Genomic DNA, 25,769 nt, shown 5'->3' on the forward strand with positions numbered 1-25,769 from the left:
TGTGTGTCTCTCTCTATAAATATATACCACAAATGGTTGTCTCAATTATAAAAGCAGCACATACTTATTTAATACATTTTAGAAAAGAAAGTAAAATAAAAAGGAGCATAAATCCCCTATATTCCTACTGTTCATAAAACTGTTGGTTTTTGTTTTCTGGGCATATTTTTTATATACCAGTGATTGTCATTCAGTATTCTGCCTTTCTCATTTACCATCAAAACCTAGGCATATCCAGAGTCATTAAGAAACTCTTCTTACACATGAATATTTCCTGTCATGCCCAAGTGGCCTATTTTCTCTTTCCCCCAATCTTTTTTTTTTTTTTTCAATTACGCTGTACTGAATGCTCTTTGCCAAGAACCTCTATATTCCCAATTATTTCCTTGGTTCAAATTCAAATACACAAAACAATCACTGTGTTAAAGGACATGCATATTTTAAGGTGCTTGATTGGTGAACTATTTTCCTGAAGTGTTGCATTAATGTTTACAACTGTGCTGTGGCTGGAGGTACCATTAAGTGTAAAATTAGACATGACATCTACTTTTGTCACTAGCCCCTCTCTGCCTCCTATAGGTTCCCCAGACTCCAGATCCTTGGTGTGTCTGTGATGTGAGCTGTCAGGTGCTGGGGCACTTGATGGCATACTAAGCCAGCAGCTGGAACATACACACAGGGACAATTTAGACAATGAAACAACTCCAATACCTAAATAAGGAGCTTCATGAGACATTCTGTGGGTGGTCAGAGAAACTGCCTTGAAGGCCAAAGGATCAGAGGAAGTTCTGAAGGGAGACTGGACAGGGTAAAGGGAAGAAGAAAGATCTTCTGGATGGGAAGGGGCACAAGCAATGGAATGTGGATGTGGCACTGAGTATGGCGGTGTAGAGAACTCCTAGAATGGAAAAGGACCCTGGGGGAGGCCTGGCAACTGCAGAAGCCTAGCAGCTGAGCCTAGGTAGAGAGAAGGTAGGGAGACGGGAGGCAGCCCTGCAGGGCCTCAGTGTAGGGAGGGCTGCGGTCACTAGCACAGGCTCTCTGAGTGGCTGCCTTGCCTCTGCCCCCATCAGGAGCTGTCAGAAACAGGGGCAGCCTCCCCCACCTCCTGCTCCCCTGTAATTCATCATTGCTTAAAAAAAAAAAAAAGGTCAGCATGCATGCTCCATGGACTGTTGCTGCTGCATTAAGGAGGAGCATCATTATGGGTTCTGTCCCACCCTATGGTGGTACAACCCTGATGCCTGTCACACTGATGGCTGGCTCTAGTTTTCCCAATCCCAGCTCAAGGCTCCACTGTGCCTTCATTGGCCCCCAGGAGATGGGTTGTGGCCAGTGCATGGTCAGGGAATTGTGACTGAGGTGATGGGAGTGGAGTAATCCTCACATACTCATGATGGAAGGTTGGGAGAGCCATGTGCCACCATGCTTAAGCCAGAGAAGCTGGTTCTGGGTTCTGTGGAGCTTGAGAGTGATCTTTCAGGACTGATCCCCAAACCATGTCCCTCCCAGAGACACCCATTCTCCTGGGTGCCAGAGAGGCATCCAGATGGCCTGGCCCAGCTGCTAGGCATTAGGTCACTCAGGGAGGACCTGTGGCTCATCCCCCTGCTGCCCCTTTCCTTGCCCCCACCCTGGAAGAGAGTTATTTAATGGATGCTCACTGTCTGCTCTGGGACCTATTAATGTGTCTAAATGGGGTCTATAAAGCAAGAGGTGGTGAGTGGCTGCCTGCCTAATGAGGGACAGCCACTTCCCTGAATGGTTTCCCAGGGTGAGTCCCCCAGGAAAGATCCCCTCAGACTAGAATTGGGGAGGGAGGGTCAGTCTCATTGTCTCTCTGATTCATATTCATATTCATATTCTCTCTCTCTCTCTCTCTCTCTCTCTCTCTCTCTCTCTCTCGTGTGTGTGTGTGTGTGTGTGTGTGTGTGTGTGTCTCAAGGTTAAATATAAACCTGCAGAGTCTGATGTCAGGGCCCTGGGAAGGTGCTAGTGGCTGATGTATGTGCTGGGTGGGGGCAGGGTGAGGGTAGACATTGCCTGTAGATGCTAATGGGAAAGGCCACAGTGGGCTATGGAATTAAGGAATGTGATTAACCCTCAGCTGTGATCTTCAGAAAAGCCATTAACCCCTCCGGGCCACTGAGGCAGACTTACCTTCCTTGGGGACAGAGCCTTTATTCCATGGCTCATGGCCTCTCCTCTGATTTCTCCTGGGCTCACCTACACTCATACCTACTGCTACCTACTCTGCCTAGGCAAAGTGGGGACCAACCTGGGAGAATGCTGGGGTGGGGGCTCCAGGGAGCTAGGCCCTTTGGACTCTAGGCCTGGGTCTGCCTCAACCTTGCTGTGTGACCATCAACAAACCCCTTCCCCTCTCTGGGTTTTCTCAAACCTCTTCCCCTGGTTTTCTCATTGTCCAGAAGTAGCCTTATGATTGACACCTTGAAAGCCTATTGTGAAGTTGAAGGAAACAACATTTTGCTATTAAGGTGAAAGTTCAACTGAATGCAGCAAATGTGACTGGGAGACTTCTCCATGACACACGTGTGGGTGCTGCAGGGAATGGGGAGTTAGAGCCAGACCCTACCCCCATCCAGAGTTCCCCACCTTCCAAGAGGACAGGGCATGAGTAAGCACACATGTGCACCCATGCAGGTGTACACACACACACCCCTAGGATCCATGTAGAGGCCTAAGTGCATTGTGGATGACTGAGGAGAAAGCCACACCTTCTGACCTGGGGCAAGGAGGCCTGAGGGATGTGGGCAGGAAAGAAGGAGCAACCTGGGCTGAGAGTCCAGCAAAGGTGAAGGCTGGAGGAGAGCGACAATGTAGAGAAAAGCAAGTCCTCCCGGGGCACTGGGAGATGCCTGTGTGAATTGGGGCAATGAGCCAGGAGGCTGGAGGAGACAAGGAACTTGTGGACTTGGCTAAGGGGGGCTTTGTTCTGTCAGTGATAGCGATAAGGGATGCTACGGGAAGGACCCAGCCCCAGGCAGGGGATGCCCAGCCTACTTCTTAGAGGATGAATAGAAGTGGCCTGGGGGGAGGATGCGGCAATGGTCCAGGCAGGAGAGAAGGCCAGCACTAGAAAGGAGTTTGAGGGAATAGACAAGGCCCCTGTGGTGTAAGGCACAGATGGATCTTTCACCCCTGCTTGTGTTTCAGCTCCTGGGAGTTCTGCCCTAGCGCCTAGAGGAGGCCAGGCAATAGGGCAGCCTGCTGGGTCCAGTGGGGGAACCTAGGTGCACCTAATAGCCCACCATCCTTGAGCTCATCAAAGTTCAAGGTCTGCAGCACTCACTAGGCTTGAGAGCACTGAAGCAGACACAGGTCCACCCACCCCATCACCATTCTCCTTCCTGCCTCACAGACAACAGATCACCCTCTTGTCCAGAAGAGTCCTTTCTCCACACGTGTGCACATTGGCTACCAGCAAGGCAGAGCCACACCCTCCTCACTGATTGGCTAAGAGAAGTCATATGATCCAATTCTGACCAATAAGAGGAGAGGGGAGATCTCCTGAGGGATTGGTGGAACCCAGAGGCTGCTGGTGAATTCTCAGCCTGGCCCAGCTGCAGTGCTTCAGGGAGGGTCCTGGGCCTCTGGACTTGAGTCTCACACAGAGAAAAGTTTCTCATAATAATGACACTTAAGAAGAAGTTACCCTTTTTCTCTGGCCTTTGTTTATATCTGAATGGGATGCCTGAAACATCTTGTCCCCATGAGCTTTTAGCTAGCTGGGTGAAGGCAATTTTGGGGGTACTAAAGAGATCCCAAATCTTTTTAGGACAGCAATTCTGGCAGCATCCTATGTCAAGACTTCTGTGTGTGTGGTAATAAACATCCTAAATGTTCTGGTCCATTTGAGTTAACTTTTCTGTTACTTGAAGTCAAATATAACACGGACAGTCGTGAGGCTGGCCTAAGAGGAAACATTTGTTACTAGGGAAGATACGATTGTAAGGGGACAGAATCCATTTAACTGGCCTGTGGTTGGATGTTTCACCCTGATTATCCTTTAAGTTCTCCTAATAGCCTGATAAAATAGGAATCCGTAGGTCTGGAGGAATTGAGCATTTTGGCAAAGGTCACATAGCTATTAAGTCACAGAGCTGGGATCAAACCCAAGTCTGCTGGACTCTCCAGCCCCTGCCCATAGTGCTTTGGTAAAATGGCAGCTGGTGAGAAACTATTGTACCCCAAGATATCAGAAAGGACAGGCCCTGGAAGTCATCTAGTCAAATACCTACCCCATTGACTGTGGAAATGATACAACTGAAGCTCAGAAGGGACAGGGCAGGAGATGTAAGTTCTGGGTCCAGGCCTGCTGACCGAGCACCTCCAGGTAGGTCTCTAACCACTCCACCTTCCACCCCCTTGTAGCAACATGCCCTGTTCGCTCACTGCCAGCACCTGGGTATCTCTGTGCGGGCTACCAGTGAGTTCCCAACCTGGCCCAGCTGCCATGGTGCTGGTGTCCTAGACCCCTGACCTCAAGTTTTACACATAGAAAAGGCCTTGGGGGGAAGTCTCCATAGTGAGGGGCACCTCCCCCACTCAGCTAGTTAGGCAGCGAGAGGGCCCAGGGATGGGAGGGGGCTCACTCATTAAAGCAGTCAGTGCCTCCCGCCCCTTGGGACAGCCTGCTGATTGGTTCATAATTTTCTGGGCAAATGCAGGGCCATGTGTGAGTTGACTCTGGGGAAATCAGGCCGAGGATTGGTTTAGGTTTGAAGCTTCAGTCCCCAGGGTTTCCCTTTATCCCACTCCTTCCTGCCACCATCACTCTTGCCTGTGTCTGAGCCTTCTTCAAATGTTTTTGCCTTTAAATGAAGGCTGGGGCTCCAAAGGAGTGTCTTGTTCTAGTTTTGCAGTGCCAGACATGAATGCTGATGGGTGGAAAAGAAAAGGGACTTCCAAGAACCCCTTTGTTCTTTTAGGCGTGTTAGAACCATTGTGTAGAGTAAGCTCCCACTGAAGTGCATTCGGGGAAGAGAACAACAGGGCCATTACCCAGGACCCAGCCATAATCAGTATACCCCGTCCTCAGCTTAGTGTGATGTGACGCACAGCCCTCCTGTCCACCCCTGGCATGTACCATGTCCTGGGTATCTGTGCCTCACATCATGTTCTTGCTGTTCTCAACCACCCTGTACCAACCTTCCCCATATCAAAAAGTCATGATTGCCCTTCTGAATGCCCCTAGGCTTCACAACCCTCTCCTCTGATCAATTAAAACGTTTTTACTGCAGTAAAATATACATAACATAAAATTTACCATTTTAAGCAATTCAGTTGTGTTAAATACATTCATATTGTTGTGCAACCATCACCACTATCTATTCCTAGAACTCTGTCATCACCCCAAGTATAAACTTTAACTCCCCCTTCTTCCTTCTCCTGAGCCCCTGGTAACCACTGTTCTACTTTCTGTCTCTATGAATGTGCTGATTCTAGGAATCCCAAATAAGTGGAATTATATGATAGCTGTTCTTTTGTGTCTGTTCTGATTTTTGCAGTTCTGATTGTCCTTTCTGGTTTGATATTAGATGATTCATGCTCTGCGTTGATGTCTAATATTTCCATGGGTACGATTCCTGTCTTCTTCAGAGCAAGCATGCCCTGACAGATAAGGCCTGCCCTGGGTATGCAGCAAACTCTCCTTCAATAGTCAAGTGCTGCTGGGTGATTGAGCAAAGCAATAAACTTGAGGGTGAGTTACCAGAAGTAGGAACCAGTGAGAAGAAATGAGGGAAGGAACCATACCTGAGGGTACCCACTCTGGCTGACCCGAGGCACATCAAAACTCATCATCGATTGGATAGGGAAGGAGAGCGGAGTGATGTGCAGCCCCATAGAGGCTGGACTCTGTCTGGCCTGATTTTCCCTGGGGAGGCAAGGAGACAGGTGTTGGTACTCTTGGCCCTGTCACCAGCCTGGCAGCTGGGGCTCCTAGTTGGAGTCTGGATTGATGTGAGAGAGGGGTAGAGTACAGCGGCCTGCCTCATTCAGGCTGGAATCTTGTGACATGGCTGGTGGGCCCTGGTCTTCCAACAACTGACCTAAGCTTTGGAAAATCTCAACTTGGTCAAGAGATGGGCTATAGCTCCCAGGTCCCCTTGACTGTTACTTGCTGTGGCCTTGGCCAACTTTCCCATCTTTAAAATGGGCCTTGTAAGCCAGGCACAGTGGGGCACACCTGTAATCTCAATGACTTGGAGGTGGAGGCAGAAGGATTGAAAGTATGAGGCCAGCCTCAGAAGTGAGACCCCCAGCAGCTTAGCAAGACCTGTTAGTAAAAAGTAAAAGGACTGGGGATGTAGCTCGGTAAAACACTCCTGGATTCTACCCGCAGACCCCAAAACAAAAATGGGCCTTGTATTAGCCACTTCATTTGTGGAAGATCTTGTCAAAATAACTCCCACCATCCCACCATGGAAACCCAGTGTAGGCTTAAGGAGCGTGGAGAGCCGTGTATGTGTGTGTGTCTCTGAACTTGTTGGGTATCAGGACATCAGTGCGCAGTCATCTTCATTCCTCCAACAAGCAGGAAGGAAGATCATAAACACTCCACAGGGGGTGCACATGAGTTAAGGGGTTCTCTTGATCATCAGAGCCAGTAGAAGTGACAAGGGAGCAGAAATCTAACTCCCAGGAGAGATGCTGTTACACAGAGAGCACGTGTTCACTGGGGAACTTTCCCCACCTCCAGGGGCCAAACTAGCCTGAATCCCCTCTTGAGGATGGTATATAAAGGACGTCTTGAGAAGTTGGGAACAAGTTGGGGCTGGGAGACCAGGGAGACTTCCAGGAGGCTGAGAGGATTCCCAGGTAGAGCTAACGTCACAGAATTCCAACATGGCCTTAGCCTGCCTCTTTGGTAGGTGGAGACTGTGTCCCTGAACTAGAGTGGGAAAGGGGACTGTAGGGATGGCGGGTCTGAGCTGGGGAGGCAGGTTGGGGGCGGGGGTAAAGGTCCCCTCTCATCCTCACTGGCTCCCTCCAGCTCCTCAGGCTCCATGCAGGCCTCATCCTCCTCCCCTGTTTGCTCTCAGGAGATGTCCCAGCTGCCCCTTTCCAGGGGTCTGAGGTCTCTAGGGAGAGACCTAGAGGCCTCTGCTGCAGGAAGCTCTCTGGGACCTCAGACCTGGGTGTGGGAGGGAGATTGGGGGGTCTTGGGGGAGGGGAGCTTTCTGGAGCTCCTGGAAGCTGCCTGTGGTGGCAGTGACACCAACCTCTGTCCTTTGCCCCCAGCTCCTTGCCCATGCCCCCCTGGGCTTCACTTACTTAAACTCCTTATAGTTGGGAACCACACGGGCAATCACCACCATGGGGTTGGGGTTGTTGATCAGTGGATCGTTGACTCCCCGGAGAAAGACCTGGAGAAGAGAGGAGGCAGGTGAAGCCCATGTGGCCTTGAGCCCTCCCACAGATCCCGCCATCCTGCCTGCTCTTCCTTCCCCAGCCATGGTCCACCCCCTCCACCTGCTCTTCCCTGCCTCACTTGGTTCCTGCTTTGCTCATGGCTGCCTTGCTTCAGGAGGCAGCCTTCTCTGACTAAGGCAAGTGGCCCCAGTTTCCTTAGGGCATTGCTGGGACTTAGTAGTGAAACGTCTTACAACAGGGGTCACTGGGGACAAGGTGTGAGACAAGAGTCAGGGCCTGGGAGGAGTCAGGGAATTTGGGTTCTACCCTTGGCTCCCCTGATGGCTTCTGGGGCAGAATTAGGGTTAGTTAGGTGTTCTGGCTCCTTTCAGTTTCTGTCCACCAAAGGGGACAAAAAAACTTTATCCAGGCTTGTTCTGGGCTATGCAGAGTCTCTGATTAGGTTGGCTGTGAGAGGACACCTTGTAAACCAGACCCTAGGTCTGGTTTCTCCAACTACACTGAGCTTCCCAAGGTCAGAGCTCACCGCCAGTTTTCCTTGGATTCTCCTGGGAACAGTTGGGGCTCACCCCAAGGCTTTCCTAGCTAGGGTTGATTTGGAAGGGAATCCCTAACATCAGCATCTCTGGGCTCCTGTCTTCATCCGGTTCCAGCTATCACCCACTCACCATTGCCCTCCCAGGATGATCTCCTGTCCTCTGTCATCTCTTGGTGCTACTTTCCACGTTCGTGGTGGAAGGCAACAGAGAAGAAATTGGAGTGTCTCCAGGAGACACTCCACCTCCATTCTCATGCCGGATCTTCCCTTTCTCTTTACCACACTGTTGTAAAAACTGTCTTCTTAGAAATGCATGGGATCATCATGTCCCTCCCCTGCTTCAGATCCTGCAATGGCCTCCTTAAATGTGTTCCTTAGATTTTGCTTTTTGCCATGCTGGGGATCAAACCCAGAGCCTCATACATGCTAGGCAAGAGCTCTACCACTGAGCTCCACCCCCAGCCTTTATTCCATGGTTCTTACCATATTGCCAAGGCCTGCATGTGTTGGTCTGTCGGCCCTTCTGCCCACATCTGCTAGCTCCCAGCCCCCTCTTTTTGCTCCAGACTCTTTCTGTCACTCTTCCAACATGTTCTGCCTATTTCTGTCTCAGGGGTTTTACATGTTCTGATCCCTCTGCTCGCCCCCCCCCCCCCCCCCGCAACTTATCACGGCTGCTTTTTCTCCTCTAATTTATATGGCACCACCTCTGAGCAGTCTTCTGGCCATTCTTGCTAAAGCAGCCCAATCTTTCCCTCTCTCCGTCTCTGCATTCCTCTTCCGAAGCCCGCATCATAGCTTGTGCTTATTCTAATTTATGTCTTATTTATTTTCTGTCTGTTTGACTAGTGCCCAGGCTCCATATGGGTAGGGACCATGCCTGGCTCAGTCACTGTTGCATTCCCAGCTTTTAACACAGTGCCTGGCACAGCGCAGGAGCTTAATATATGTTTGTGGGACAAGTGAGTACATTATTGAGGGAGAGATTGCCTCTATGTTTGAGTGTGAAAGAGAAATGCAGACACCCGGGAGTGGGGGAAGAGACAGGTGTTGTTGATCCAAGGGAAGTCTGGGGCTGAGTTGGTCTTAGAGGACGGTAGAATCCTAAGGAAGAAAAGCTTGAAGGGGAAGGGGCTCTGGGTACAGCTGAAGGACCATGCCTCAGGCACACCTTGGGATGGGAAGAGGCCTTCGACAGGCCTATTTCAGCTGGGTCACCTTGCCATCCTTTGTTCCACTTTAGGCCTCAGTTTCCCGACTTGTACACTGAGGGTTTGGACCATAATCTCCATGATCCTTCTAGCTCTGACCTTTAAGGGCCAGAGAGAGGATTGTTCGGAATCCTCTCCTTCAGCACTGTCCCCTAAGGCCCCTCTGCCAGGACCCATCTCAGTTGCCAGCTAACTCCACACAATAGTAGTCCTGAGGACCTTTCAGCTCTCACCAAAGCCTCCCAAGGAATCTCTGAAGGTGTTGTTTCATGGGAGAGCTGTCAGACCCTGTCACTTACAGGACTCCAACAGGTGTAAGGGCTGAGGGGGGTGGTTGAAGGGCCGGGGGGTAATTTCCACCTGTTCTATTCTGGCTCCGGTCATGTGTGAATAAGATAGCTGCCCAGGCACACCTGCCAGTGATAGCCTGGTGAGCAACAGAAGCCATTTCTTTTCCTGCTGTGCTCTCCAGTCTGCCATTAGAAGCGACATCTGCTCGTGCGGCTGTGTCTGTCATACACACAGGGAGAGGTCTGTGCTGGAGCAGGGGTGCTGGGGGCCCGAGAGGCCCACAAGTCAAAGGACTGGGGGTGGGGCAGGTCCACAGCGCCTCCTGCAGGCCCAAGATTCTGCCTGTATCTTGGGGATGTGGCTCCCTTCCTGTGGGCGTGCAGCCTGGGGACAGCAAGGCCATGTGTGACCACTCTTCCTTATTTCTGTGAGTGAGTGGGCAGCTGACTGTCCCAGGAAATAGCCAAATATAAGAAAGAGGAGAGATGGGATGCCTGTTGGCTGTGGAGAAGCAGAGATGTGGGTCAGGAGCTCTGGGCTCCTATACAAGATTACACCCTTGGGTCTCAATGTCCCCAGCTGTGAAATAGGGTTCAAGAATAGTTCTTGCCCTGCCTGGCTCACAGTGCTATAGGGGGCTGGGGAGATTAAGTCAGCCATGCTGGGTTATGGGAAGCCCAGAGTTTGGGTCTTGTGAATAGTACCCAGACCATAGTGGATATGAACCTGCCACCCAGGGGCAGTTTGAAGGCTGTGAGTGAGGATGGAGGGGACAGGTCCCTATGGACTATGTCTTCCTTGAGTATCAGCTGTTTCTCCTGAAGCTGCTGAAGGGCCAAGGGGTACAGGGTGATGATTCAAGGGGCAGAAGCCAAGCCAAGCTAGACCCAGTCCTGGCCTGGCTAATGAAAGAGGCCGTGTAAACAGTTGTTGACTGACTTAATGAGTGAATGAACTCCTGACACCTAATTGTCAGACTAGCCAAACCTCAGCAAGACTCAGGGAGACCCTAAGTTTTTGTTTGGGGCACTTAGGCCCTAGGTCAAGGGTCATTGCCCCAGGAGGGAAGATTAGGACTGAAAACAGCCAGAGGCTATGGGAAAAGGTAGGACACACAGTGCTTCTCACCAACTTCCATGACATTAAGGAATCATGGCTATGGGAGACTCTGGTCCCTTCTGTAGAGTGGCCAGGCAGAGGGGACATGAGAAGCATAGCTATCACTCAGCCCCCATTTCTCTTACTTTCAAGGGCAGCGAGGGCAGACAGGCTAGGACACCTTTATCCCAGATCAAGTTTTGTCTTCACAAACTACTCTGGCTATTTTGGAAAGATCCAGTTGCTTTCTCCTTGATTTTTTTCCCTGGACACTTGTGCTCCATTCTCTCAGGCCAGTCAGAGATGGCCAAGGGCAAGGCCTGCTCTAAACCCGGCCCCTTCCCGCCCCACTCACCACCCCAGAAGGCCACAGCTAGGTACCTCTAGAGCTGTGTGGTCACAGCCAACGTAGCGGGGGAGGAAACTGTTCTTCCGAACGATGGTGGCGTACAATTGGGGCTCAGCAGTTTCTTTGCTTTCTTTCGAAGGCTGGGTAGACTGGAGACAGGGTGCGGGGGAAGAAGACACACAAGAAGGAGACTATCTAAGGGGCAGAGGCTGGCCATAAATCCAGCCCTCTGCAGACAATCACTTGGCATTGCTCCGCTGGGGCTCCAAGCTGATAATTAAAGCTCATGGTCCCTGTGAGCCCTTCCAAGGAGATCAATATAATAAATCTTTGCTCTCCATTTGGATATTTCATCGCCCTCACAAAGACCCTGCTGCCTACTCTCTTGGTAAAGATGTGATAACGAGGCCTGGGCTATAAGTGGATGGAGGGCCAGGGGCCAGGTAATACTCCCAAACTGGAGCTCAAGTGCAGGGTCTCCAGGGGGAGCCACTCATCTCTCTGGATCTTTGCTTCCCTGCTGACCCTGGGGCCTCATCTGAAGCCCTAGGGTTGAGTTCCTCTTGGGGCCTACAGAAGATAAATACCCCTGGGGCCATGATGAAAGGTTACTTGGAAAGGTCCTGGAAGGAGAGAGGAGCCCATGTTGCCTGTAATCCCATCGGCTTGGGAGGCTGAGGCAGGAGAATCGTGAGTTCAAGGTCAGCCTTAGCAACTAAGCCAGGCTGTAAGCAACTCAGGGAGACCCTGTCTCTAAATAAAATATGAAAATGGGCTGGAGATGTGGTGCAGTTGTTAAGCACACCTGGGTTCAATCCCCAGTACCAAAAAAAAAAAAAAAAAAAAAAATAGGAAGTCAGAGGAGGGAGACTACCGGAACTATATCTCATGTGCCTGAGACTTTGCCCTTCATTGCACTGGGCCCTCCAGATGACCATGCCAGGAGGTATGCTGACAGAGAATGGGGGCCTGGAGTTAACTAGCTTTCTATGGGCATCCAGCTAGTAAATGGGAGACTTGGGACATGAACAGACAATTTGGCTTCACATTGTTCTTTACTCTCACGAAAGAGACCTTGAATGCATGTAAGGGTAGGGGAAACTGATGCTTCTTCTCATTGTGGCTCAATGTCTGGCACATAGTAGGTGCCATAAGTACTTGAGCAATGAAGGAGTGAATTCTCCCCCTCCCCCAATCAGCACTGGGTGGGAGCAGGAAAGCTAACCTGGGAGGTCTAGGCTGCTGCTCAGATGTCCCCTAGAGGGACACATTCCAGGGAGTGCTTTACCTGCCACATGCCCCAACCCCTCCTGGGCCTTCCTCCTGCCAACACCACATGTGGAGATGGTAAAGAAAGAACTGGCTTAGGAGACTGCATGACCTGGGCTCTACCTCAACTCTGCAGGTTTCTCTGTGACCCAGGATGAGAGGATTCTTTTTCCTGAGCTCCAGTCTCATGTAAGCAAAATGTAATTCACCTTGAGGATTAGATGATGTGGGAAGCATCTAGCACAGGACCTGGAACATGGTAGGTACTCTGTAAATACTGTATTTCCTTGATTTTTTAGATCTACTCCATCATTTATAATATGTGCAATCTTTCATTGGTGTATTCATGTAATGTCATAGTTGTTTTATGCAAATTGAGCTGTTTCATGGACAAGAATTCCCCCCTCCCCCCACACACACCTTACTAGGATTGACCCTAGTAGTAACTCTACCACTAAGATACATTCCTTTTTGATTTTTTTTATTTTTTATTTTATTTTATTTATTTATTTTGGTACCAGGGATTGAACCCAGGGGCATTTAACCACTGAGCCACATCCCCAGCCCTAAATTACTTAGTGCCTCACTTTTGCTGAGGCTGGCTTTGAACTTGCAATCCTCCTGCCTCAGCCTCCTGAGCTGCTGGAATTACAGGTATGTGCCACCATACTCAGCTCTTTTTTGATTTTTGAAACATACTCTTGCCAAGTTGCCCAGGCTGGCTTTGAACTTGCAATCCCCTTGCCTCAGCCTCCTGAGTAGCTGGGATTACAGGGGTGCACCCCCATGGTCTGTGAGAATTTCAAATTCCTGTGGGCATTATTTCTATCTACCTGCCATGAGTGATGTTTCCTGAGTCCCTAGGCTAGTCATACTGTGGAGTGAGCATGGGTTGTCTTAAGTTTGCTCTCAGAGATTATTTGAGGGCATCAAAGTTCTTCCCACCAGCTCTGGCCAGAGGGCATGCCCATAGCCTAGGGCTGTGACTTACATTTGCCAGCTGAAAGTGATAGGGGTGGAAGACACGCAGGTATTTAATGGGGATTTTGTAGGACAACAGCTTGTCTTTATTTTTATAGTCCATCACCTTAAGGATCACATCTGGAGAGAAAAAAAATTAAGCACGGGGTTAGGACAGGGTTTGCTAGAACATCTTACCTCCTAGTGTGGTTAGAGGGTGAGGGGTGAGAGATATTGCTAAGAGCAAGGGGCACAAGCCACACAGAGGAATCATACACATATGTGGAACACACATGTGCACGTATCTCCACAAGAACTGTCTGAGCCTCTGAGCAAGGCAAGGTTCCATGCCAGGTGCATTTAGGACTCCAAAATGTGATTTTCCCCTGTGGCTAGGAAAATCCCATCCCAGGGATGGACCCCCAAAACTAAGCCTAGTTCCCCATGGCAACAGACACACAAGTGCACACAGAGATTCACAAGCAAGCAAGAAGGCCCTGGCCTTAAACACTCCCACCAGCTCCTTAGGATGGAGAAGAATCAACCCCTACATGTTGCAGGTGAGGAAACTCAATAAGGAAAAAGTGATCTGCTCCAGAAATCCTTTATGCAACTATCAATAAAAGTCTACTCCAAGTAAATAAAAATTAGTCTCAACACTAAGAATAACACCCCACTTATTAAACACTTTCAAATAAGGTAACATTTTTCTCATTAAATGACATGAACTTCAGGATGAACTTTAAGGAATAAACACAGATGCCCTGGAGATTACAGTGGTCCCACTTAGTACCTGTGTGTACCAGACATTGAATGCGCACCCTTTAACCATTATTTCAACAAGTTCCCACCATGGTATTGCCAACTCTGCTTTAAAAATGTGAACAATGAAGCACAGAGGGGTTCTATAACTGAGCCACCATCACACAGCTAGAAAAATGAATGATGAGAAATCTGGATTTGGTGACTCTTGAGGCATCTGGCCATTCTTGGAAGTCTGATTTGAGGAGGAAGAAAAGAAGGGAAAGGAGCAAAGGAAGAGAAGAATGGAGGAGGAATGAGAGATATGGAGGAGGGAGGAGATACAATCGAGATCTATAGAAAAACAGGAAAGAGAGGATTAGGTGGAGTAATGTGCTTGAGAGAGACCCTTGGGAGCCTTTCTTCCCGGGAGGGGAAGGTTTCAGTACCAAGGATAGCTGCCGGCCCTTGAAAGCTCAGCCAGCGCGAAGCTCAGTGCTAAGCCCAAACTCAGCAGCCAGGTCACTTGGAGTGGGATGGGTCATTTGGATGTGGAGGTAGAGAAGGAAACCAAGGGCTTTACCAACTGTCCTTCCTTTTTCATTCTTCCCCACAGCTACCCTGAACACACAGAGAGGGAAAGACACCAGCTGAGACCATGCTCAAAGGAAAAGGGCTTTGAGATTGACTGAGGTGAGGGATTTAAAGTCAGAAAATGCAAGTTCCAGTCTAAGACACTGACTTGTTCTGTGATCCTTAGCAAATCACTTAACCTCTCTGAGCTCCATGGACCTGCTGTGCAAAATGTTCATACTTTAAAAGACAGAAAGAAAGGAAGGAAAGTAGGAAGAAATGAAGAAAGAAGTCCTGTCCCTTCCCTGGGATAGCTGAGGGAGGAGAGTGTGTTTTAAGCTACACAATTCTGTGCAAATGCTCCTCATGACTATTTTCCTGCTTGCTAACCATCTGCAGCTCTCCACACACTCACCCAGCCCTGGGCAGAGCTCAGCTGGGGGATTCCAGTGCTCTGGATCAAGGCCACAGTAGCTATGGAGGCGGTGGCCCCTCGTGCTCACTGCTGATGGACCTTAGTTCCCAGATCTGCTTAGGATTTGCTGAGGCCAAGCAGAAGAGGAGTACCCCCATACCCCCATCTCTGGAGCTCTATTAGGCAGATGAGCTGTAACTTGGGGGAGTGGACAGCCATTCCTCCCTGCTCCTGTCCACATGCTACAAGCATGCTTCATCAGCTTCCTTTCTGGGCATTGCGCCCTTCCGGCCTCCCACTGCTCCCTTTGTGTAGCCACAGGCCCTTTCTGACACCCGCCTGCTTTGGCCCTGACCCAGGGTCTGCAGCTCCCCCTTTGCTTTTCATTAACACATCCTTGAGCTACCTCCCACCCTCCTCCCGCCTTTTGGCCTGGCCCCCATCTCCCCTACCCCCACCCCCTGCATCACCACAGCAACCGGGTTCCAACAAGCTACTTCAATCTGCAAAGAGGTGCCTGCCAATATTCCCTGCCTGCCTGTGCTGCCTCCCCACCCTTCTCCATCCCTCCTGCAGTTAGTCCTGCCCCTTCTCTGCTGCACAGATGGACCCCAGGGCTACTGACCTCATCACACCCTTTCCTCTCTTACCCCAGATGTGTACAGCCCAGGACAGGATCCAGCCCAGGTCCACACACCACAACCCCTAATTTCCTCATGCACATGCATGTATGTGTATGTGCACACACACACACTCATGCACTGTCAGATGCACACAGATCACACTGTTGCAGCCAGACACACCCATGCACACACACATACAAAACTCATAGACATGCCTGCCTATAGGCACAGAGACAGTGCGTATTCACACACAATACTATTCACACGAACACATGAACTAGCATGCAGGCATCCACAGAGACGTGCACACCCAGGCACACACGTATAGTTGTGTGTGCCTTCCTCTGCCAATTTTCCTCCTCTTTTGTGTCATCTCAAACCATCACATAGTTTCATGTATCCCTTTACAAGCAGAAAAAAATTCTCTGGCTGGACCTCAAACTTGTCTCCTCCCCTCTCACTGAGGTTCCCCTCCCATTCCCTCTCTCCCTCCCACAGTCTCTAGCAGTGGCCTTTTGCCATCTGTGAGGTGAAAAGGAGTTCTAAGTCTCTGGCAAGTTTTGAGAAGAGAGGTTAAGCCTGTCCTCTTGGGGAGAGCCACAACAAGAAGCCAGCCTGAGGGTCTTCTGATTGGATGAGACCAGGGATGCAGCTGGGTACCTGTAGTCTGTGTGGACAGTGCCCCACAGCAGTCCTGCACCAGCCAGCCAGTGCTTCTGTGTGCCTAGCCAAGCTGTCACCCAAACTAGATGTTAGATGGGCCCACAGCATGGAAGACGTAAGGGACATTAATAAAACCCAAAACTTGGCTGGATGTGGTGGGGTATGCCTGTAATACTAGCTGCTGGGGAGGTGGAGGCAGGAAGATTGCAAGTTCAAAGTCAGCCTGGCCAATTTAGTGAGATCTTGTCTTGAAATAAAAAGAGCTTGGGGATGTAGCTCAGTGGGAGAGCACCCCTGCGTTCAATCTCCAGTACTAAATAAACAAAAACAAAACAACAACACAAAAACCTCAAATGGCAGCAGCTAGAACCTAGGAGCTCCAGTGAAAACATGTAGTGCTGAATCCAATACTGAATCCTAGGCTCTCTGCTGAGTACTTGAGCTTGAGCCAGTTATTTAAATTCCCTGAACCTTAGTGTTCTCTTCTAAGCAATGGGAGCATCATGGGTCCTCCTGGGAGGTGGTGACTCCAATGATCGATGCATGGGGACATGCCAAGAAGCTGTAATGTGCCATTTCAGTGGGAGACAGCAGTAATAACAACCATGAAAATAATAACAACGGTCATAAAAAAGATAAGCTTGCATTCATTTATGTGGAACAACTCATTTTTCCAGCAGGCTGGGGAGATGAGGCGTGACGGTATTATGATTTTTTTTTTTAATGCTTTTAACAGAGCCCAGGGAGGCGGTTCAGGTGGCCTCCAGCTGTGTTGAGTGGGGAGCCTCTTTCTGCCTTCCACGGCTGGGTTGTGTGTTACAGCCCCTCCCGCACACACCAGCCCACCAGCCCCCAGCCTCACCTTCTTGCCCTGAATTCTCAGCGAGTGTCTCCACTTTCACTGTTTCCCCCCAGATGGGGGATCTGGTGGGCTCTGAGGTCACCGAGGTGACTGCTTTGGAGCCCCGGTGGTCAGCTTCTTTAGATGTGGTTTCCCTGGGGAAAGAGGGGCAGGGCGGATCAGGGAGGCACTTTGCCTGCCGAGTGCCGGCTCAGGGAATCCACTGTCCATAAATCTGGGTGAAAGGTGGACAGAACATGGAGGGGTCCCCTCAACCCTGTACATAGACACTCATGTCATCCCTCTCATCCCTGGCCCAGTGGACGCCAGGCTTCCCCCCCTCCCCCACCCACCTGCTCTGGGGACACACCATCTGCTGCCACTGCTGTGGCCTTCACTTTGACTCAGACACCAGACACCATGCCTGTCTGACTTCCTGACTTCTCAGGGAAGGTCCCTGTAGGAGTCTGTGTGTGACCCTCCTCCTGACCTGACCCTCTTCTCTAGGTTCTGTTTAGTGGGAGGGGGTCTCTAAACAGTGTGGTGGTGTGGTACTCCTCCCAGATGTCCACGCCTCTTGGTCTTCATTTCTCTATGCTTCTGACCCAAATTCTCGAGGCTGCAGACTGGGCACCCATAACCAGGCACCTGTAGCTGGGCATGGGGGTGATAGTGAGGGCTTTGGGACCCTTAAGCACTTACAGGCTGTCAGGACCAGGCTGCCCTGGTGAGATGGGAGCTGAATCTGCATCCCAGTGCAGCCCAAAGATTTCTGGGTTAGGCTTCCCTGAGATCCAGAGCCATCAGACAGCTCAATGCCAAAGTTAATGCTCCTCGTGTCGAAGACATTGTTCTGGTTATTCTGCCAGGGCTGTAAAAGACGCTGTAAAAGATTGCTGCAGCAATCATGGCGTGAGGTCTCCTCCCAGAGAGCCTACCTCAGGGAGCCACAGCATACATCCAGCAGGGGAGGCAGCTGAGCAGATAGTCCCAGTCGCTCCAGGTGGGATGTAAGGGTGTTGTCCTCACCAGCCCTAAGCGCACCCTCAGAGGCCCCAAAGGGAATGTGGGGCAGGCCAGTCACTCCAGAAATTCAGACCCAATCCGCTCCATGCATCAGCAACACCAGCCTGGGGTCCTTCTCAGCCCAGCTGTGCCTTTTCTCCAGGAAGTGCTTGGAATTTTCTGGTCTTTACCACTGCCTCTGTCCTTTAGACTTAGGAGACTCTGTGGCCTAGCTCCTAACCATTCTTATGAGAGTCACATCTCGAGGCTCCAAGAGTCAACTGAGGACTCCTGCTCTGCTTTGACTGGAAGGCAGTGTGACAATGATTCTAACCAGCATCCTGCAGCCACACCACTTGGGTTCCAAATTCCAGTGCCACCATTAACTGTGGGACTTTGGGTAAGGTACATGGCTTCCTTGTGCTTTATTTCCTTCATCTGGAAAATAAGGATGATCATGTACTCATCAACAACCTGTAGGGTCGCTGTGGGAAGGAAGGGAATTAAATATGCTGTGCTTGGCACATCTTTAAGTATCATAAAACTGTTAGTAATTATTGTTGCTTTTGCTATTATTGTTTTTTGGGGGGATTGAACTCAGGGCCTTGCACATAACTAGGCAAGCACCCTAACCACTGAGGTACAAGCCCCAGTCCTGTTATTACTTTTAATTACTAGTATATAAGTAAAATATAATTCCTCATTATCAATCAATAGCACTGAATGTCCTAGCCTCAGTGACCCTCCCATGGCCTGCCCCTTTGCTCTGGCCTGGTTTCTTTTCATTAATTGAAAACTGATGACTCAATTCCGGTTCTACACCTGGGGATCCCTGGCTGCCCTGGCTGAGTTGTGAAATCCTTGGATAAGCACAGGCTTTGGAGCTCAGAGACCTGGGCTAAGCCCATGTTTTCCCCAGTGGCTGGCTCCCCTCTGGGCCTTGGCTCTTCTAACCAGTGCCTGCCACAGAGGGTAGTTGAGTATCTGAAGGAAAGCATGTTACTCTCTTGGCAAACAGGAGGCCCCAGTTCATGCACTTCTCTTATTTGTGATACAGAACCACCTTGTGTTTTCTCAATGGGACCTGATGGAGGGCAGCATGAGGGGGGAAGGAAGGTGAGCCCTGAGGGAGGACTGGGACGGGAAGGATGCGACTCCCAGAGAGCTGGAGACCTGTCCAGACACCACCTGTCCTGTGGGCCCTGAGGGATAGAATGGGCTCCCTACAATTACAGAGGGCTGCTGTGGCCTGGGGTATGTGAGAGGCTGCCAAGTTGGACAGGCCAAGGCATTGAGCCTGGCAGGCAGGGGAACTCAGCCTGCCTCCTCCACCCCTGGGGCCCCTTCCTCTCTGTGGCTAACTGAGGGGTGGGTGCAATATAAGGCCCTTCTCATGCCATCCTGATAGTATTCCCAAAGTCAGAGATCTCTGAGCTCTCCTAGGTCCCTCCTGCCCACCCCTGCTCCCTTGCAGCATGAATGCAGGATCAGGCCTCGTGGTCTCCCCCAGCAGTGACCTAAATGAGGTGGAGCATAGAAAAGCACACAGGAGCATTCCTGTGTCAGGAGGAAGGAAGGGGGTCCTTATACATCCCAGAAGTCACAGAATGACATCAGCTCATCACCCCCCAGGGATATTCAAGTGGCCCTGTATGCACCAGAGAACCAAAGGTGCCAAGTCACAACCAGTACAGGGACAGAATTCGGGTTGGAATCCATGACCTGTACTTGCCAGCCTGTCTTCCACCCCCTGATCTCTGTGGCCCCTTGCTCCCCTCCCCTTCTTTACAGGAGCTCCCGGGAAGTGGGCAGGAGGAATTCCAGGTGGAAAGAGATGGACTATTTATGGGGCAGGGCCAAGGGCTGATTCTCCTCAGGCCTAGAAGGAGTTAAGTCTCCCTTCCCCCCTGAATATACACACCAAAGAGGTGGCCAGGGCTAGGTGAGGGAGATGGAGTGTGAGAGGGAGGCCCCCGGGGAAGGGAGGCTTTTAGCAGGTGGAGGGAGGCTGTCAGGGTAATGGCTTTTCCTGGCACAGCTGATTCCTCTAGGCCTTGATGTGATTCTAGAAACTGGAGAGTAAGAGGGGGCCTCTGATTTCTTACAGAATAGGAGCAGGGAACCAGCTTGTGCCCCACTCCCTGCCCCCATTCTGCACCCCCAGCTGAACACATTCCTGAGTTCTAGGTCTCCAGGTCCTGAGTTCCCTCAGGGCTCCCAGTGCAACCTCAGGGTCCACTGGGGCCTCTCCAAGGCCTGCATCCCTATAGGTTGTCTGCAAGGACAGAAACCCCATCCCCCTGTCCCCAAAGCCCTGCCCTGACCCTCCAGCCTGGCGCCAGGCAGTCAGGGGCAGGAAGAACCAACAGTGAGGTCTGCTGTCTGGGAGCTCAGATTTAATCCAGCTCTAGAAGTGTGGGCCTGGGGTTGGAATCAGGGGCAGGATGGGCAGTCCTGGGCTCCAAGCTGAGAGAAATCCAGCCCAGCCCTCCACCAGGGTGCAGAGTGGTGTGAAGTGTCTCTGACAAACCCCAGTCCCGAGCCTGAGGTCCCTGGGGCTCACTCCCACTCCAGCAGAGGGTGAGGAGCCAGGCCTTAGCACAGCTGTGAGTGGGAGGGAATGAGAACAAATTTTCTTTCCTTCTGCAAGGTCATGACTAAGGGAAGATGTGTTGTCTGGTTCCCATGTCTGCTACTGAGTGGAGGTGAGCAGTGGAAAAACACAGGACATTGATGGAGACACAAAGGGAGCTTGGGCACCCCCAGGGGGCAACTCCCCCAGCCCTCTACCCCTCCATTACTCCAAAGAGGTTTGTGTGCTTCAGTGTCATCCATTTTTAGTACCCTATTGGCCAACATTCAAAGGTCAAGGTCTCAAGGTCTCCTATTCACACCTGAGCCACCTCTGCCAGCTGCCCTGCTGGTCCTCCTGGCCCTCTTGGCCTCTCACTCCCCTCAAAACATCAAAACATGCACAACAGTCAAGTCTGGTTTCCTACCAGGCAGGACTTTGGTAGTCTGGGATACAGGCAGGCCAGTTTGTCCCGAGTGCCCATCACAGGGCAGCCACCAGGAGGTCAAAGGAAAGAGAAGGGCTTGAATTTGGGATTATACTGGCTGCTGGGGTCTTGGGTTGGGCAAGCTCCCAGGAGGATAGGAAAGTCCAAAGGGATGTTTTCAGATGCTCCCTGGGAAGGAAATAGGCAGGCACAGAAAAGGATGAACAAAGGGAAGATCTTTAGACGGAGGGACAGTGGGACAAGAGGTCTTGAGACCCTTTGACAGGGTCCACCATGGCCCTATTGCTGGCCCACCTGAGATACTTAGAGAAAGGTGGGAGGATAGGTTCAGACTGAGAGTACTTTAGGCCAGCAGCTGGGATGTCATAATTGGACCTCTGTCTGAGAAGACAGGGAAATTTTCCTTTGCCTGAATCCTCCATGCCAGCCTCTGAGCCAGAGATGCCAGACTCTCCCATCTTCTAGAAATACAAGAGATAGCCAGAGTCCAAGGCCAGTCCCTCCATCCCTGGAAGGCACTAAAAAACCCAATGACCTTTTCCTGATCCAGAAACCTAGCCTTGTGCAACAGGAACAGGAGTTGGGGTGTTGGCTCTACAGAGAGGGTCATCCGAAGAGGATGGTCAAAGGCTGCATTCCTGTTTCTGAGCCTAACTGGCTGGACCAGTGAGGGAAGAAGGTTCCACAAAGGGGGCAAGACTCACAGAGATGGAGAAAAGAAACTTCTGAACTGGAGAAAAGAGCCTAAGGCTCAGAGCAGGCCAGGAGCTGGTTTCATGCACAAGTCACAGGAGGGACAGTCTGGCTGATGCAGGTTTGGCGGATTGAGGTAATCAGGAGAGAGAAGCTTATGGGCCTCCCTGACTGAGCTCTTCCATGCCCTTTTGCAGTGTCCTCTGAAGCCAGACAGGCAGCAGGGGAAAGTCCTCACACTTTGGGCTTTAGCCAAGCTCCCCTGGGAATGCTGGGTAGGAAGTTGTACCCAGAGTTGCTCAAAGAGAAGACATACTGAATCCAGAAGGGAGAATTCAGCCTGAAGCTCTCTTCTCACCCTCCCTCATTTTGTCTGGACTCAGCCACCAACAGTGCCCCACTCCCCGTACCCCTCCCCAGCCCCACACTGAGGGTAGGCAGCTGGTCCTTGTGGACTCTTGAGCTCTCTGGAAGCTTCCACTTAAGACATGAGCATGGTGGTTCTCAGCAAAATGATGGGCTCTCATCCTGGGTTTCATTATTAATTGGAGTCTAATGAACCATCACTAATTGCTGATGGTGCTACAACACTACAGGTGGGCCTCGATTTATAGAATAACGGTCTCTGGCACAAGGCAGGTATGAATTGGACACCAAAGACGCCCCATCTGCCTGGGCCTAGATCCTCCCCTTGCAGGGAGGAGTAGGCAAGGGCACATTCCAAGGAACTCTGGTAAAGGCAAAAATCTCTCTGAAAAACTTAAATGCCTCTCCTCTAGCCCATCCTTCCCCACACTTCATCTGAAATGACCCCAACTGTTCTTGGGGAGCATCGTGGGCAACAAACAAGCAGCCCTGGTCCCTACCCATGGCACTCAGGAAGGTGGGCAAGATAGGAATAGTCTCCTAGTATGGCCCAAAAAAGAACTGTAGGCCACTTTGCACAGTGACTGGTACAAAGTTAGATTCAGGCCTCCTATGTTGGACATTGTCACACCTTAAACCCTTTCCTGGAAAGGGAATTTTCTAGTTTTCCAGATTTATTCTATTTTATTTTTTCTGTTTGAGGCTGGGAACAGTGCAGGACCAAGAAGAGTCCCCCGTCTACACTATTGCCAGCCTTGGGAGCTCCACACTGTGGCCTACCCTGTGGCATAGCTGGTGAGGGACACTGGGGACCATCTTCTTGGTGGAGGGGGAAGGGACACTGTCGGTCAACACCACGACTCTATGGAGATGGAATTACAGTGCCCTCGGCAAGGTGTAGGCCTGGGTGAGACAACTCCTAGGATCTCTCCATGATTTAGGGTTCTCTCAACTCATCAGCTGCTCTGCACATCCTCTTCTGAGCAACCCCTTTTTGGTGTAGGAAGTTTTGTGTAGGAGGAACCTGGGCCAGACTTGAAGGCGAACTTCCCAACCTCTGAAGGAGGTTCATTCTGATTGTTATTCCTGGCCTAATTGGGATAATATTCAGTCCAAGTTCTGAGGTCTGGGTGTCCCTTTGTCACTCCAAAGAGACCAGCCTCCATGATGCCTAAGTGCTAGGGGCTAGAGCCTGCTCACTTGCCCTCTGGGGAGATTATGGGCAAAAGACTAGTAAGTAGGGACAGTGTTACCTGTGCACCTACTGTTAGACTGTGAGCACCTCAGAGGCAGGGACCTGTCTGGACACCACAGGAGCTCAGTTTCCAGATCCTGGCCTAGGCCCAATGGGGCCCAGTGAGTGTTTAATAGGAAGTGAGATGGACTGTGGTAAAGCACAGGGAGACAGGACAGCTTGTCCTCTGTGGTTCTGCCTGGCAGTCCCTGGGCCTGTGCTGGGACCTGTGGCAGCTCCTTAGCCCCACCCTGAAGGAGGCTCTTGGCTAGAAGGGGTGCTCAGATTCTAGTGGATATCACAACAGCATATCTCCAAGGAGGAGGGAGGAAGCAGAGCCATGCTATGGAGCCTGGGCCCTGAGAGCCTTAGTTCAGCCTGGATCTTGGTCTCTCTATCCCAGACTAGAACCCTGTGGCTGGATCTTGGTTCTGGTTCTGATGGCCACATGAACCATTCTGTGAGACCCCAGCCACAGTCTTGGGCTGTTTCAGGCCCCTACTTCTCCAACACACACAAAACACCCCTAACACACACTCAGCACTTTCTTCAGGCCCAGATAGGAAGTCAAACAATGACTAACAGGAGAAGAGAGGGTCACATCTAACAGCTGAAGGCCTTCCTGGTTCCCATCTTTGTGTGGAAGCAGGGAGTAGGGAGGCTATGGTCTGCCCTTCCCAAAGATAAATATCACAGAACCCAGAACATTTCCAGGCCATCCAGGCTGAAGGCTGGAGAGGTGGGTTAGCACTAGGGCTCACAGGCCAGGCTGTGAGTTCTGGCTCCTGGCTCCACCACTGCAGACCAGGACGCTACCTCCTGAGCTCGGCTCCTCCCTGGTGACAGTGCTCTGTGTCTCAAAATTCCAGGCACCTGGTGGACTCCTAGAGGAGGGGTGAGGAGGTCAACTAGGAAGGCTGAGTCTGAGGTGGACATGCACATTGACAAGTGGGTCCATGGAGCTGAGGAGAGAGACTGGAGCTGGATACAGGGGTTCTGGGGATGGCTGGGAAACCTGACCTGAGGGAGATCCCAGGGAAAGCAGAGATGCCCAGGAGAGGCTGAGCAGGGAACATTGACATTTACAGTCATAGGACAAAAAGGATCCCACAGTACAGTGACCAGAGACGGGGGAGGAATCAGGTCATGGGACCATTCTAGAAGTGAAGATAAGGGGGAGATGTCTACTCCTACAAGTCACTGCCCTGGAGAAGACTAGTCAGTGAATCTGGATGCGACTGTTGAGTCTGACATGGGTTGAGGGTTTAGGAGGGGAAAACAAGGAGGGGCCATTGCAAAGATTCTAACTGACCAGAGCTGTTTGGCCTGCATGAAAAAACCTGGCCAATTTTTTGCACAGAAATTTGGATTTCTTGCTTCTCTCCAAAAACCAAAAAACAAACCACGCCCCCATTCCTCCAAGTCAGGAATTAGTGGGAAGAGACTAGAGGCTGGGTTGCCAGTCTCTTCTGTTCTCTATTTTATCATGCACCAGCTGACTCCAGGGTTTATGTAACTGATTGGGCCCTGAAGGCACTGACTTTGGCAGGCCTGGTGTGGCTTCTCCTGATGGACGCTTACTGGGTGTGTGGAGAGATGGAAGGTGACATAAACAGGGAGGACAGAGGGCAGGAGAAGCTGAGCTGGAACCCAGAAACCCATCCCCTGTCCAGTCTGGCACCTCACTCTTTGCCAGGTGCCAGAGCACTTGGCCTCTGCCCCTGAAGCCCATGGTGGGTGGGGCAGGGCGGAAGGAGGCCAGGCAAAACCTACAGGGGGATCAAGCCCCTGGTTGTTCATGGTGTCTGTGGAGGGAGGAGCCAGGAAAGCTGCTCTGCATGTGCTCAGGAATAAGCAGGAGATAGCCCAAGTGTAATGTGATAAGGACACCGGAAAGGCCCCCTGGCCTGCCTACTACCTGACATTTCCATGGACTTTCTCCCAGTCGGCACTGCCCTTTGGGCAGCTCTGCAGGAGTCCAGCACCCTGGGGGAGAGCTCATGCTTTTTGGGTCTGAATTCATGTTTCAGGCATGAGAAGACCTCAGGGCCCTGAACGGAGGTGATGGGGAACATCTGGAAAGAATCCTTGTAATTTCAGTCTGGTTAGGGGTGGGGGTGTCTCAGTCCAGCCCTCCTTTAACCACTGACACCAGCTGTGTTTATAGCTTTGAGATACAGGAAAGTTCTTATTGAACAAAAATTCTGAGGTTCTGAGCCTCAAGGGACCAAAGTAATATGGAGCAGGTGTGGGCAGGAAAACAGGCCACAGGGCTGGGGCCCAGCAGGGGGGATAGATTTCCAGGCTCCACCCAAGGCCTGCTCCCTAACCTTGTCTTTTCCCCCAGGGGCATCCTGCTTGGAAAGGATGAGTGGTCAGATTGTAACAGTTGTCTTCCTTTGCTCCACTCTGCTGTCCAGCCACAGGACCTCAGACCAATCTCTTCATGCCCCTGGGCCTCAGCCTCTTGGCTATTACATG

At 51.1% G+C, this 25,769-nt stretch overlaps 1 protein-coding gene across 1 annotated transcript in view; it reads right to left on the reverse strand.

Annotated features, from left to right (window-relative positions):
• CCDC33 (coiled-coil domain containing 33) overlaps positions 1-25,769 on the reverse strand; it is a gene marked incomplete at its 5' end in the record, with an annotated part of 113,439 nt that overhangs the window by 55,141 nt on the left and 32,529 nt on the right. The window contains 5 exons of the mRNA XM_081292854.1: positions 5,779-5,899; positions 7,300-7,391; positions 10,918-11,034; positions 13,146-13,255; positions 16,992-17,125. Coding sequence (XP_081148980.1) covers positions 5,779-5,899; positions 7,300-7,391; positions 10,918-11,034; positions 13,146-13,255; positions 16,992-17,125 — 574 coding nt within the window. The remainder of the gene's footprint in view (positions 1-5,778; positions 5,900-7,299; positions 7,392-10,917; positions 11,035-13,145; positions 13,256-16,991; positions 17,126-25,769) is intronic.

This window comes from Spermophilus citellus, assembly GCF_964194105.1.
Source record: "Spermophilus citellus genome assembly, chromosome: 4".
Taxonomy (NCBI): domain Eukaryota; kingdom Metazoa; phylum Chordata; class Mammalia; order Rodentia; family Sciuridae; genus Spermophilus; species Spermophilus citellus.